The sequence below is a fragment of the Panthera pardus genome, unplaced genomic scaffold (genome assembly GCF_024362965.1).
Source record: "Panthera pardus isolate Hobbes unplaced genomic scaffold, ASM2436296v1 HiC_scaffold_26, whole genome shotgun sequence".
In the NCBI taxonomy this organism is placed as follows: domain Eukaryota; kingdom Metazoa; phylum Chordata; class Mammalia; order Carnivora; family Felidae; genus Panthera; species Panthera pardus.
In genome coordinates, this window is record NW_026526832.1 from 26,903,187 (window position 1) to 26,916,402 (window position 13,216).

The following is a 13,216-nucleotide window of genomic DNA, read 5'->3' on the forward strand; positions in this document are numbered from 1 at the left end:
ATTTTTCCCTATCAAGATAAGCCCCATCATGAGTCATGGGGTTTCTTGGGCCCATCCAAGAAGCAGTTTCACTGAGGGTGGATTTTACCACAACAGATAAAATTTAAGGTAAGGAGAAGACTATTTGAACTGGTTAAGTGTGGGCTAGCTAGAGCTCTACTCTGAGTGGTAAGAATTCCTAATTACTCTTGTTCAGTGATTATCAAAGTGTAGTTCTCAGACAAGCAACACCAACTTCATCTGGGTACTCATTACAAATTCAGTTTTTTGGGCTTTAATCCCAACCTAATGATCACAAACCTTGGAAAGGAGGCCCAACAATCAATGTATATTTTTTTAAATAAAGTAAACCTTTACAAATTTTCAAATAATAATAGATTCATAGGCAATTATAAGAAATAATACAGAACCATCCCATTAATGAGAGAGTGTGGGCCAGCTGAGGGTCAAGTTCAGGCTAACAGCACCACTACCCACTCCCCACACCCCCAGCCTCCCCCATGCACCCCACTCCTGCCAGGTGGGACCTGTATGATATTCTTTGGACACCCCCACTACCCAAAAACAAAATAAATAAGTCTCCACCAGTTGACAAGAAAAAGGCAACCCCATCAATGGCCTAAAGTCCAGGAACTCCCTACTGTCTTAATGTTAATTGTTTGCTAGAGGGAAAAACAACCTTAGCTTTGACAATAGTTAGGTTTCCAGCAAGTCTTTAGCATGTGAAAGTCTCTTTGGAAACTTCCCTTTTGATTTTACCTACTCCAAGTCCTTGGTATATAACCAGACATTCCACACAACCCCAGTCCAGCTCTTCCTGCCCACAGGTCCTGTCCTTGTGCTTTAATAAAATCATCTTTTTACACCAAAAACATCTTCAAGAATTCTTTCTTAGCCATCAGCTCTGAACCCCACAAACCCCACCATCACCCCAAAACTTCATCACCATCACCCTTTGCCCAATATATGCCAATAGCAACATCTTGCAAAACTATAGTACAATATCACAGTCAGTATATCGAGACTGATACAATTAAGTTAAAAATATAGAATATTTACACCATCATAAGGATCTCTCATGTTGCCCTTTTTCATTTAAAATTTTTTAATGCTTATTTATTTTTGAGAGAGAGACAGACAGACAGACAGACAGAGAATAAGCAGGGGAAGGGCAGAGAAGGAGATATAAAATCTGAAGCTGGATCCATAGTCCAAGCTGTCAGTACAGAGCCCCACACAGGGCTTGAACCATAAACCGCAAGATCATCACCTGAGCCAAAATCAGACACTTGAGCCATCCAGGCACCCCTCATGTTGCCCTTTTATAGCCACGTTCACTTCCATCTTGGCCTCATGTACTTCTTAAACCTTGGCCACTACTGTCCCCAATTCTATAATTTTGTCATTCAATAATGTTATATAAATAGAATCAAACAAAATATAGCTTTGGGGGACTGGCTTTTTTTACTCAGTATAATTCTCTGGAGAGTCACCTAGTTGTTGTGAGAATCAATGTTTTCTTTGTACTGTTGAGTAGCGTTCCATGGTATGGACGTTTGTGTAACCATTCACCTACTACAGTCTTGTTTCAATAAGCCATCCAGGTCATTCTGATGCATGTTTGTTTTTGAGAACCACTGATATCTAGAAAAATAACTTAAAAAGACAGGGAAAAAAAATAAGGTGTTTTTGTACCTCTCCTTCCTACTCACTGACCTTGTGGGTCTCCTCTCATCTTCACCACTACTGTTATCACAGTACTGATATCACTCTGTATCCTGCTTATTACTGCTATGCATTTCTTAAGGGAATGATGTATTTATTTAAGAAATATTTATTGTGGTACCTCCTAGTAACTGTTCTAGGCACCAGGAAAACAGCAGTGGACAAGGTATACAGGTCTCTGCTGATGAAAAATTTTCAGGACAGTGAGGCCAAAGGAGACAATAAACAAAGTCAGGTCAAAATAAATGCCATCTGCTTAAATCCCAACCAACCCAATGTGGCCCTCTTGAACATAAGTAACACTCCATCAAGAGCACTTGGATTCTGATGGGCCCATCCAATACATGTCTGAATGTACTAGTCACTATGGAAAGAAAGATTTTGTACTAAGAACTTTATGTTAGCTGAGAAAGAAGATACTCAGGAAAGTATTATTCATAATAGCAAAATACTGGAGATACTCCAAATATTCAATAATAGGGAAATACTTATGCAAATTGTAGCAGACCCACTGTAGAGCATATGGAGTCATTAAATTAATGATTACTCAGACCAAGTAATATCATGAAAATAGCTGTGTTTAATATTATATAGAAAAAAATCAAGATACTGAACTGTATACACTATATAATTCTAATAATATTTTACAAAGAAAGAAAAATTAAATGTCAGACAAATGGGTGAAAAAATTTTGGAAGAATATAATTATGACTATCTTAGGATACTGAGTTCACAGATGCCTTTTTTTGAACTCTCTAATTTTCACTAAATTTCATTATCTTTGAACTTATTTATATGCATACGTACAAACAGTTTATTATTTTTTTTTTAATTTTTTTTTTTTTAACGTTTATTTATTTTTGAGACAGAGAGACAGAGCATGAACAGGGGAGGGGCAGAGAGAGAGGGAGACACAGAATCTGAAACAGGCTCCAGGCTCTGAGCTATCAGCACAGAGCCCGACGCGGGGCTTGAACTCACGGACCATGAGATCATGACCTGAGCTGAAGTCGGACGCTTAACCGACCGAGCCACCCAGGCACCCCCGTACAAACAGTTTAAAATATTAATAAATGTTGTTGACATTCTGACATGCTAGTTACTTGTGTATCTTTAGACTCAGAGAAGAAAAGCTATGAGAGCAACAGAGCCACTTTCCACCATATTTATTCCAATAGACCTGGATGGACATAGTGAAAAAAAAGATTCTTCGGAGTCTTCCCAGTGCACTAGTGCCTAGTTGTATTAAGCAATATGCCTCCTACGTTATGAAAATCTCCTGGCAAAAGCAGAGTCTCCTGGTGTCCCCAGAAATTTTGCATAATATCACAGCTTCACAAGAAAATAAGAAATAGCAGAAGGATGACCCAGTAGGAGTCATGTCCCACAAATGACTATGCAAAATCCTCTTAGCTCTGTCAAGGGAATGGGTATATTCCTGTCGATAACCATGGCAAGAATCAAAATTCATTAGCCAAAAATAGATGGGAAAGGCCTAGTTATACACATTTGTGGTATTCTAAAATGTCTTTTAGAGTCCTTTTATGGAACTCTTTTAAATAAAAAAATTTCATCCACAACTAGAATGAAAATTTCACTATAGAAAATGATTTTGGTTGATCTGGAAAGTGTGCATGACAGTGTCATAACCTTGTAGTATCTTGGCTTTATTACCAAGGTTGAACTCATGGGGAAATGAACCCAAGACAAACAAGAGATATGCTGCTGTGATGGTTAATTTTATGTAACAACTGGACTAGGCTAAGGAATGCCCAGATAGCAGGTTAAACTGGTGTATATATTTGGGTGTATATATGAGGATGTTTCTGGAAGAGATTAGCATGTGAATCAGTAGACTAAGCAAAGAAGATCCACCCTCATCAATGTGGGCAAGCATCATCCAACCCATTAAGGGTTCAAAGGGAACAAAAAAGGTGGAGGAAGGGTGAATTCTCTCTCTTCTTGAGCCATAACATCTACCTTTTTCTCCTGCCCTTGGACATCAGAGCTCCTGATACTGAGACCTTCAGACCCTAGAGCTTAAACCAGGGGTCTTTCAAGCTCTCTGGCCTTTACCCTTGGATTGGGAGTTCACCATTGGCTACCCTAGTTTCCAGGCCTTCAGATTGATACTGACGCATACCACTGGCTTTCCTCATTCTCCAGCTTGCAGATGGCAATCAGAAGAACCTTCACAGTCACATGAATTGGTTCCCACAATAAATGTCTTCATATATATCTATATATCTCCTATTGGTTCTGTTTCTCTAGAGAATCCTGACTAGCACAACTGCCTACATGTATGCGTAGTTTTCAGTGTTCAATAACAAAGTTAATAATCAGCAGATAATAAAGAAAGACAAATGAGGAAATCTGAAAAAATACGAATAATTCTTTAACATCATCCTCAGCACTCAAAACAAAATGACATATTTAAATCTTGGTACACAAAAAAATTCAAAACACTCATGAAGCTCATAGTCTATCCGAGGCTGTGTGCTACGGGAAGGGAGCAATAATCAAGGAACTTATTGAACATATGAATGCTGATTTACATGGAAGAGTCATGGAAAGGACAAGAAGCAAAGGCTGATCCTGGCTCCAAGAACCAGTCAGAAACCAGACTCTTCCAATCCTTCATCTCTGCAAAATCTTCCTCCTGTGTGTTACAGAAAGCAAGTCTCAGAGCGCTCCAGCTTTTGCTCCTGCTACTTTAACAACTGCTCCCTCCCAGCCTGCTCTCCTTGCTCTGTCTCACCAGTGGGACTCTCTAGAGTCTAGGATACGGGAAGAACCACCAAACTGATATTTGATTGATTATACATGTATATGAACAATAGGTATTTTTAAACTTCTGTTCCTACAACCAGATTGCATTGGAGATTAGAGATTTTCTGTTTGAACTCTCTAGTATAGCTATAGCATAATTATGAATAACACAGTGATAGCTAACATTTATTAATCACTTATAAATGCCGAGAACTGTCTTAAGTACTTCACACTATTTCAACTATCACGATTACTATCATTGTGTGCATTTTGATGTTGATACCATCATTTTCTCCATTTTACAAATAAGGAAATTGAGATTTAGGAAGATTAAACCACTTGTTCAGAATCTCAGAGAGATACTGGGTGGGGGTGAGGTACAGGGTGACAGTGGGGAAAGAATTCAAACCGAGGGCCTCTAAACTTGAGCCAATGTGTTTTACTATCTAGAAGACTCCTTGGAGTACTTTGATTAAAGCTTTCAAAAACTTCCTCTGATATTCAAATTAAATTATTAACTCCAATTAAGAGAGGAGGAAATCTGCCTTAGTCCTGGCTGGTTTGACCAACTCAGGCTGGTGTGTGTGTCTCTTTCCTAGAGCCTGGTTGAAGATAAAACCAGAACCATTAAATGCATTACATTAGCAGACCCTGTAAACCAGAGCTGGGGACTGGATTGTATATTTTCTGTGTGTACACAAGAGGGACAAATATGTGCTTAAAGTTTCGAGGATGGGGCAAATAGCAAAACGACAGTGCAGGTATCATTCTCCTACACTGTCTGGCCCAAGGGAAGGTGCTTTGACTTTGTAAAATGGAAATGACCTTGCCATTGTGAAAGAAACACCCAACATGAAACTAAAAACAGGTCTAAACTCCATTGTTCTCCATGAGACCAAAACCTCAGCTGTCAAAAATCATCTCCAGATTGCACAAAGTTCTCCAAAATCTTTTGGGGTAAACAATAATAAATGATCGGGGCCGCAAATGAGTTTGCCATTCAATTTTGCAGTACCAGAAAATGTACATCCACAGTGGGGTTTACCTGATGAGTAATATAGTAATGTTTAAAAAGAAGCAAGCAGTAATATTGATATTGCTACGTATAAAACATTTTAACATTGTGTAGACATCACTTCCTAAAAACTCTAAGAATGGTTATGAGTAGATGTACTCAAATTTGAAGAAATACTATTGCTTTTTTTATAGTCACATATATAGAGTCAGTTTGTTACTATGGAATCACATATGATGTCATAAATTTGACATTCTAAGCGCAAACCTAGGCAGAGCAACAGAAACAACAGGAAATGGAGCTGGGGAGAGGAAAACCTGCGTAACAACAAAAGAAATTCCAGTTAAAAGAAATGAGTCAAACATCTCTGAAACAGAAAAAGAAGGTGAGTGAGCTGAATGTCCTAGAACCTTGCCAAAGAGCTAAGGAAATGTAGCTATCAACAAATGTGGATAGCATTACCTCTGGGGATGTTCGGCAACAATTAAATCATTTCAGATAATGACTGCATGTGGAGAAAAGGGAAGGAAAATAAAGGAAATGAAGAATGGAGAAGAATGAGATTAGAGCATACAGTAGCAATCAGTTGAATTATTTAGCCTTTATTGGGCTGACGCTCCTATGTCAGTGGCAAGAGGTGGAAACACTGTTGCTATCTGTGAAGAATGCACAGCCTAGTAGGAAAGAGAATATATAAACAAAATACAGTTCAGTGCTCAGTGAAAATATGTATAAAAGACACAGGCAACATAAAAGAATGTTTAACTCTGGGAACTTCTCCCAGGTCATGCTGAGCTGGGTTTTGAAGAACATTAAAGAGAAGAGGAGGTTACAAGGAAATAGGGTGATATGGAGGCAAATGCCAAGTCATTTAGCACAAGCAAACACAGAGATAAAAGTGTACGGTGGAGGGCGAGTTGGAGGCGGACAGGATGCACCATGAGGCTCCTGGTCTGTAAATCCAAGCAAATGAAGGGTGTACCTGGAAATGAAGCATAATTAGATTTATGTTTGATAAAGGTCACTTTAAATTGATGGGGTAGATCTAGAAGTTGGGAGGATTTAAAGTTATGAAGCCTGACCACAAGTCTATAATTCTGAGAATGCAGTCCTATACTGATCTGAGATCTGGAACGAGGCAATGATACTAGGGATGGAGACGAAGGATTGGGTTTAAAATATCTTTTGACGGGATTTTAGGGTGATGGTGTGGAGAACGGCTAGGAGGATTTTAAGATCAGTTCTAGGACCACACAGCTCTGCCATTCTCTGCAGTCACAGTCTCCGTCACTCAACTAACACAGATGCACAAAGAGCTTTATGCCTAGACTGCGCCTGAGCACCGTGGTCTAAGCTAGAAGATGAGCTCTTAAAACAGAAATAATGCTAATCTTGGTTGCATTACAGCTGCCGAATTAGTGTGAAACAATACAAACACACACAATGGTATGTTCCGCAATTGAAAATGAAAATATTTGACTAGCTGTCCATGACATGAATTATCTCCCTGTGCTCTCCTACACAGACTTCCCTACAAGTTTGTTAATTAAGAAATGTCCATCCTTTCACTGTAGCTGGTATGAGTAATTAGAAAATATGTACTGAAGACAGGTCGGTCATTAGATCTGCATGGGATTAAGAACCTTGATTTTAAAAATCAAGCTAATATTGGTGAGGCTTAGATGCACAGAAGATTGGAGTTCTGGTTTGTTAAGAAAACAAACAAGAGAAGTTTTAATTCTACGTGGCAAAAGGAAAAGTTCCTCATGCAGCAATCTTCAGAGGAATGGAGAGAAAAAAAATTATTCTGTGTGAGCAATTTCACATTAAATTGAAGTCTGGCTGAGCCCTAGAAAATTCTGCCATAGCCTTTCCCTTGTTATCAGTTTTTTAAATGATAAATACCTCATGCCTCAATATATAAGCCAACAAATTTCTAAATTAAAAAATTGTTTATATAGTTCTCTGATAGGTGTTATTTTTTACCCATGCCTGTTATAACAGAGGGAAAATGTCTAAAATTTATATATACTTTTAAATTGGGAAAGAGACAAATTCTAATTTTTATTTATCCTCCCATTCCTAAACCCAAGGTTTCTAATGCCCCTAGGATTAAAAAATTAATAAATACACTTTGTTTTCATATTAAGAATGATACTGGATCAAAGAACTCAAAAGACAGCATAGACACAGAGAAAAGAAAGGATTCTGAGAAATCAGGAGTTCGTCTGAGCACGCAGGTGAGCTGACCTCTTTAGATATGATGAGTGAATTAAAGAGTAGAAAGCAAAACAGAAAATGTAAGGCAGCAGGGGAGTTCTGGGAGAGAAGACTGAGCTGCCGAGATTTCTACTAAAGGAAACCTAATGTTCTCATGAGAGGTTAAAGACAGACTAGGAGAAGCTGGTCCCTGCCTTCCCCACCAGTACACATCCCCATGTTCATATAGAATATATGGTGTAGAAACCACAGCCATATTCTCTGCTCAGCCTATGGGAGGAGACTGGTCATTGTTCAAATCAGGGAGGGAAGGGGAGTCTGGCCATCGCATTGACCATTTTCTGCACAATCTTTCAGATGAGGCGTGCAGTCAATCCGAATCACTTCCTGAGATGTTGCCCCATGCGAGGTCACTCGTCGTGTAGACGCTGCCTTTGTGCAGCAGAGGGAACAGTACTTCTTGGCCCCTGCCGCACAATACGTGTTTATATTCACATGTGCCTCTTGTGGGAGCAGGGCCGGCAGATCACCATGATCAGGGTGAGCAGAGATCAAACAACTGATTTTGGAGGGGAGCCACAGGCAGTCTGGGTGAGGGGCAGGATACGGGGAATAAAAACTCTTCCGCTTGCCTCTCCATGGTGTCCTCCATTCTTACTCCTCCCAAAGGAAATGCCAGAGTGCTCTATTCCCTCTTCGGTAGCTGCTTTGGAGCCATGCTGCAGCCCAATTTAGGAGGCACCTGCCCTCATCTTTGTAGTAGGGTCAAAAATGGTGAATCACACCTTCTTAGTTTCAGCTAACAGGCTTACCCTTAAGGGAACAAGTGGGGAAAAGGGAGGAAAAACGGTCAACTCTACTATGTTCCATATAAGAGGAGTCACAGGTAAAAAAAATAGGAGACATCAGATTTGTTTCTTAGTTTTGGGTTCTCCTCCAGGTGGATCCCCACTGTTTGTCCCTCAAAGAGTTTAGGATTGGGCCAGAGCTAGAATAGTACATAAGGGTCAAGGTTGAATTAATCATATAGGCCAGGGACATTCTCACTGGACTCTGCTATATTTAGCTTGACATGGCTGTTCTGTAGGTACATGCATGGCAGGAGTGGGTGATGGGGCATCATACTCCTGGGTCTCTTCTCTCCTCCAAAGGAATCACAAGAATCACCATTGCCGAAGACTGATTCTCGGGGGTACGTTGTGCGAAATCAGTGGTCACGAACTTCACGGAGCCCATCCACCAGAGCTCCATCAGTAGACGAAACCAGAAGCAAGAGTGCCAGTCTTAAGGTAGAGATGGAGATGAAATGAAGGGAACATGATATAATAATGATAATGGCGATGATGATGATGATGATGATGATAATGATAATAATTTTTTATTGATGCTTTCTATGTGCCAGGCCCTATTCTATTCATTTTACATGTTTTAGCTAATTCAGTCATCATTAACAAAACAAACAAACCTATAAAGCCCTATTTTATGGTGGAGAAAATTGAAACACAGAGTAACTTGCCTAAGATCTCACATTAATAACACTAATAGAGCTAGATTAAAACCCAGGGTTACCAGGTCTATAAACTGTACACTTAATGATTATGCTCTTTGACATCTCCTTCCATCTTTCCTTCCTTCAATAACTGAGTACCGAAGCCTTAGAAGATGGGGTGGAAAAATCAACAAAGGAAATAAGTTGTTGAAAAGTGTTACATTGTGTGGTGCTTTGGGCCCTTATGGAAGCCTTGTCCCATGAGAAGAAAACATTAGTTTTGAGATTGAGTTTTTGAGTACAGAGAGAATGACACAGACCTAGATGGAGAATATGTATCCCTACCAATCCATCTACCCCTGTTTGAAAAGTGGCTCAATAATCTAACCAAGAATGTCTTTTGAAACACATGAAACAATCATCAAAATTGAAATAAGATATAGGTGCTTAATAATTTACTGCACAGGTATACTTCCTTTCTAATTAGATGATTCTCTCCCAATGAGCTCCACTGGCACAAAGTTCTGAAGGCAACAGGGAGACCCTTGGTTCTCTAGACTACCAACCTTCCCAGCAATTGCTGCATTAATCAAAGGGCAAATAGAGAGAGAGATGCCTACAGATGTTTTGTAGAGTCTGCTGGTGGAGCATCTGGTCTAGTAGCTCATAGTTAACTGGAGGTCACAGATGAAGGCAGTGGTGAGCAAGGTCCCTTACTCAAGCCCTCCATCCCACCTGGAGGTCTCTGAATGAGCAGTTAAAATGAAAGCAAGCCATAGAACTTTGGAACTATGTGCCAGCTGCCTAAGGGCAAGAAGACCTGTAATATCTACTCCAAACTAAAACAAAACAAAACAAACAAAAAACAGTGTGAGGTGCTGATGGGATGGGGCGGCGGGGGGGGGGGGGGGGGGGGGGGGGTGGGGAGGGGAAAATAAAAGCAATCTGTCTCTGTGTCTGTTTAACAGAAATACCTAATGACTGGGTTCTTGAAACATGTGAGCCCCTCCAAGCCCTACTTAAAGGAGCTGGGATGACCGGGATCCAACTAAGGGCTAAAAATGTAACAAAGGGAAGGGCAAGGGTCCTTTACTCCTGCTGGGCAGAGATAGGGGGAAAGGCGAGCATCTAATTCAGACTCCCACTTTCTCGCTCCAGCTCCCCGCTAGCTCCACAACCTCCCGGACTTCATCCACCTCCCCCAGCCAGCAAGAGTCCCAGAAAGAGCTGTCGGCGCAGCCCTCGCCGCCCACGCCACCCATGCCTCTCGACTCGAGCCCTCCCACTCCCCCGGAGTCCTATTCCCAGTCCCGGCGCAGCAGCAAGATGCAGGAGAATCCAGAAGCCTGGGCTCATGGCATCGCGCGGGACTCCATGCAGCTACGGGAATACCCTCCTCGCACGCCCCCCACCGAATGGAAGTCCTATGCCCAGCGCAGGACGACCTACTCCACCCAGCTGGACCGCGACTGCCTGTCAGAACTGCCCCGGCAGCAGCAGCTGGAGGAAGAGGAGGAAGAGGATGAGGCCTATTGGGCATCCGTGAGAACTCTGTATGAGAAGACCCCCAGCTGCTCTCGCCCCCGACCGGTGAGCGTGGCCCACCGACCTGGGACCCAGGACTCCCCCTCTCTGCAACCCTACAGCCTGAATCTCCCCCAGCCTTCCTCCTCTCCAGTGTGTAGGGAAGTCCTGCCCAGCCTCCTGCTTCTCCTCCCCCTAAACCCCCACCCCTGTAGGTTCAGGAGTTGGAGGGGGGGCGGGTGTTGGGTTGTGGAATCTCAGCCCTTTGCTGTCTCCAGCATCTCAGTGCTCCAAGCGGACGCCTAGGTGTTTTCTTTCCACCTTTCCACCTTGCCCTGGCATGAGCCCCTTTGCTGATCCCTTCCTTCTGTGTGACTGTCCTCGCATTGGCACCCCTCTTATGCAGCCCAAACCCAAGCATGCCATCACCATCGCTGTGTCATCCCGGGCACTTTTCAACATGGTGGACGGCAGGAAAATCTTCGAGGAAGAGGGTCTAGAAAAGTACATGGAATATCAGCTCACCAATGAGAATGTCATCCTGACCCCAGGGCCTGCATTCCGCTTTGTCAAGGTACCCTCCAAAGCTGTGTTCCTCCTGTCAGAACCCTGGATGGAGAGGGAAGGACCCAGGCAGGTCCTTGGGAACTCATCCAGGTTTCTTTATAATTACTGGTCTACCTTTGTAATTCTTGCCCTTTTCAAGTTGACCTCAGGTCAACTTATGCTTTCACAGAGGCTCCTAGACTGGTGAGAAAGGGTCTCCAGTTCTAGATTTCGGATGCTGAGATGGCCCTCAGCCGAGTTCTAATGATGACATGTGTAAGAGACACCTTTGTTCCCTTCCTAGAAGGAGTGGTAACCGGAAACGATAATGAGTTATAATCCCAGCATTAGAAACAAAATGAAATTCACTTTAGCTGCCCCAAACATAATATCGAGATGATCTTGGTTGGTGCTTAGAGGCATGATTTTAATAGAGAAAGTAAAGTTCTCTGAACTCACACTGAAATGTATAGCACTTGTGATCCCCTATATAACTTATAAAATTTTACACCATAACATTATAACCAGACAGAAATAAATGACATCTCCACAAGTTGTGAGTAGAAGGTATTTGTGGGGCATGGTAGATGCATCGGAGGAAACCACTAACCTATTTTAAAGACTCATGTTTGAAAAATAGACAAAGTGCTTTGGTAGCACATATCCTAAAATTCGAACAATACAGAAACCATTAACATGGCTCTTGTGCAAGGGTAACCTGCAAATTCATGAAGCATTCTATATTTTCACAATAAAAAATAATCACCAGATGATACGGAAAAGCAGATTTTATGAATCCAAAAAAAAAAAAAATAGACAAAGCATAAAAGGGTTAACCTGATCCTTCCCTCTACCTACCCCACAGAGATAATTCTAAGAAATCAAATGTAACGGTCTTCAACAAACTTTCCCTATCTACTCAGCAAACATTAACTGATGTCCTGTGTAGCAGAGGCTGGAAATACAGGAATGAATGACATACCCCTGCCTTAATGGAGCCATAATCTCTCAGTGAGGAGTCTTCAGAGTTTGCATTTGACACTGATGCTATCCTTTCTCTCCAGACTCCAGACTCCAATGCCCACCTTGCCTGCCCCTCTTTACATGCATTCATGTTTGTAACCTGCAGGCACTGCAGCATGTCAATGCTAGACTCCGTGAGCTGTATCCTAATGAACAGGACTTATTTGATATTGTACTGATGACTAATAACCATGCCCAAGTGGGAGTGCGGCTTATAAACAGCGTCAATCACTATGGTAAGTAAAATAAACAACATGTGGAAGAACAGCTAGCTGCTCTGGAAGGGAGAAGCCATGTCATTTTGCTAACTGTGGCCTAACCAACGCAACGTCTTTGATACTGACACCCCCTTCTGCGTGAGGAATGTTTATTTGCCTATGTCAGAAAAAGAGAGGCCATGTTCATTTTTAACTTCAGCAGAGTTGGGCCCAAAGCTCCGGACTTAACTTGTCAAGTGTGAATTTCAAAGACTTAATCCCAGCTCCTGCGATATATTTCTCTGTTTTATGTTTTTCGCTTCTGAACTTGACTTCAAGGAGCCATCAACCCAGAGGCTTTCTCTGGGTGATCACACTTCTTGTTCACCACACATCCACGTCTAAGGTTTACAGGTTTTCCCCTTTCCTTTCGACTCTTAACAATTTGATTCTCCTTGACTGCTTTCCCTGCACATCAGATCCATGCCAGCAAAAATGTCTTTGTTCCTTTACATGGAAATTTGGATTGACTCTCATCTTCTCATAGCATTTCCATCAATGTGTTGGATACTTTAAGAGAAAAATCCTCATTTTCCTGTTATGGAATTACCTGACTTGTTATCTGAGGACCTTTAGCCTATCTTTAAGTGACATATCCAGTCTTATGGGTATGTGAAGTCAGAGTAAGGTTGAACTTTGGTATATTCA

General features: G+C 41.6%; 1 protein-coding gene and 1 non-coding gene across 4 annotated transcripts in view; both read left to right on the forward strand.

The window, feature by feature from the left end:
* NT5C1B (5'-nucleotidase, cytosolic IB) overlaps positions 1–13,216 on the forward strand; it is a 26,218-nt gene continuing 13,002 nt past the window's right edge. Inside the window, exons 1-8 of one of the 3 annotated variants that reach the window (XM_019451269.2) lie at positions 1–108; positions 5,770–5,894; positions 7,660–7,749; positions 8,087–8,269; positions 8,881–9,018; positions 10,377–10,808; positions 11,149–11,316; positions 12,418–12,547. In XM_019451269.2, the coding sequence (XP_019306814.2) occupies positions 5,862–5,894; positions 7,660–7,749; positions 8,087–8,269; positions 8,881–9,018; positions 10,377–10,808; positions 11,149–11,316; positions 12,418–12,547 (1,174 nt within the window). In that variant the 5' untranslated portion in view covers positions 1–108; positions 5,770–5,861. The remainder of the gene's footprint in view (positions 109–5,769; positions 5,895–7,659; positions 7,750–8,086; positions 8,270–8,880; positions 9,019–10,376; positions 10,809–11,148; positions 11,317–12,417; positions 12,548–13,216) is intronic. The other 2 variants (XM_019451252.2, XM_019451261.2) reach the window with 2 other exon arrangements.
* On the forward strand, positions 11,934–12,036 carry LOC128773720 (U6 spliceosomal RNA). Its single transcript, XR_008418154.1, has one exon. It is a non-coding gene; the product is annotated as a U6 spliceosomal RNA (small nuclear RNA).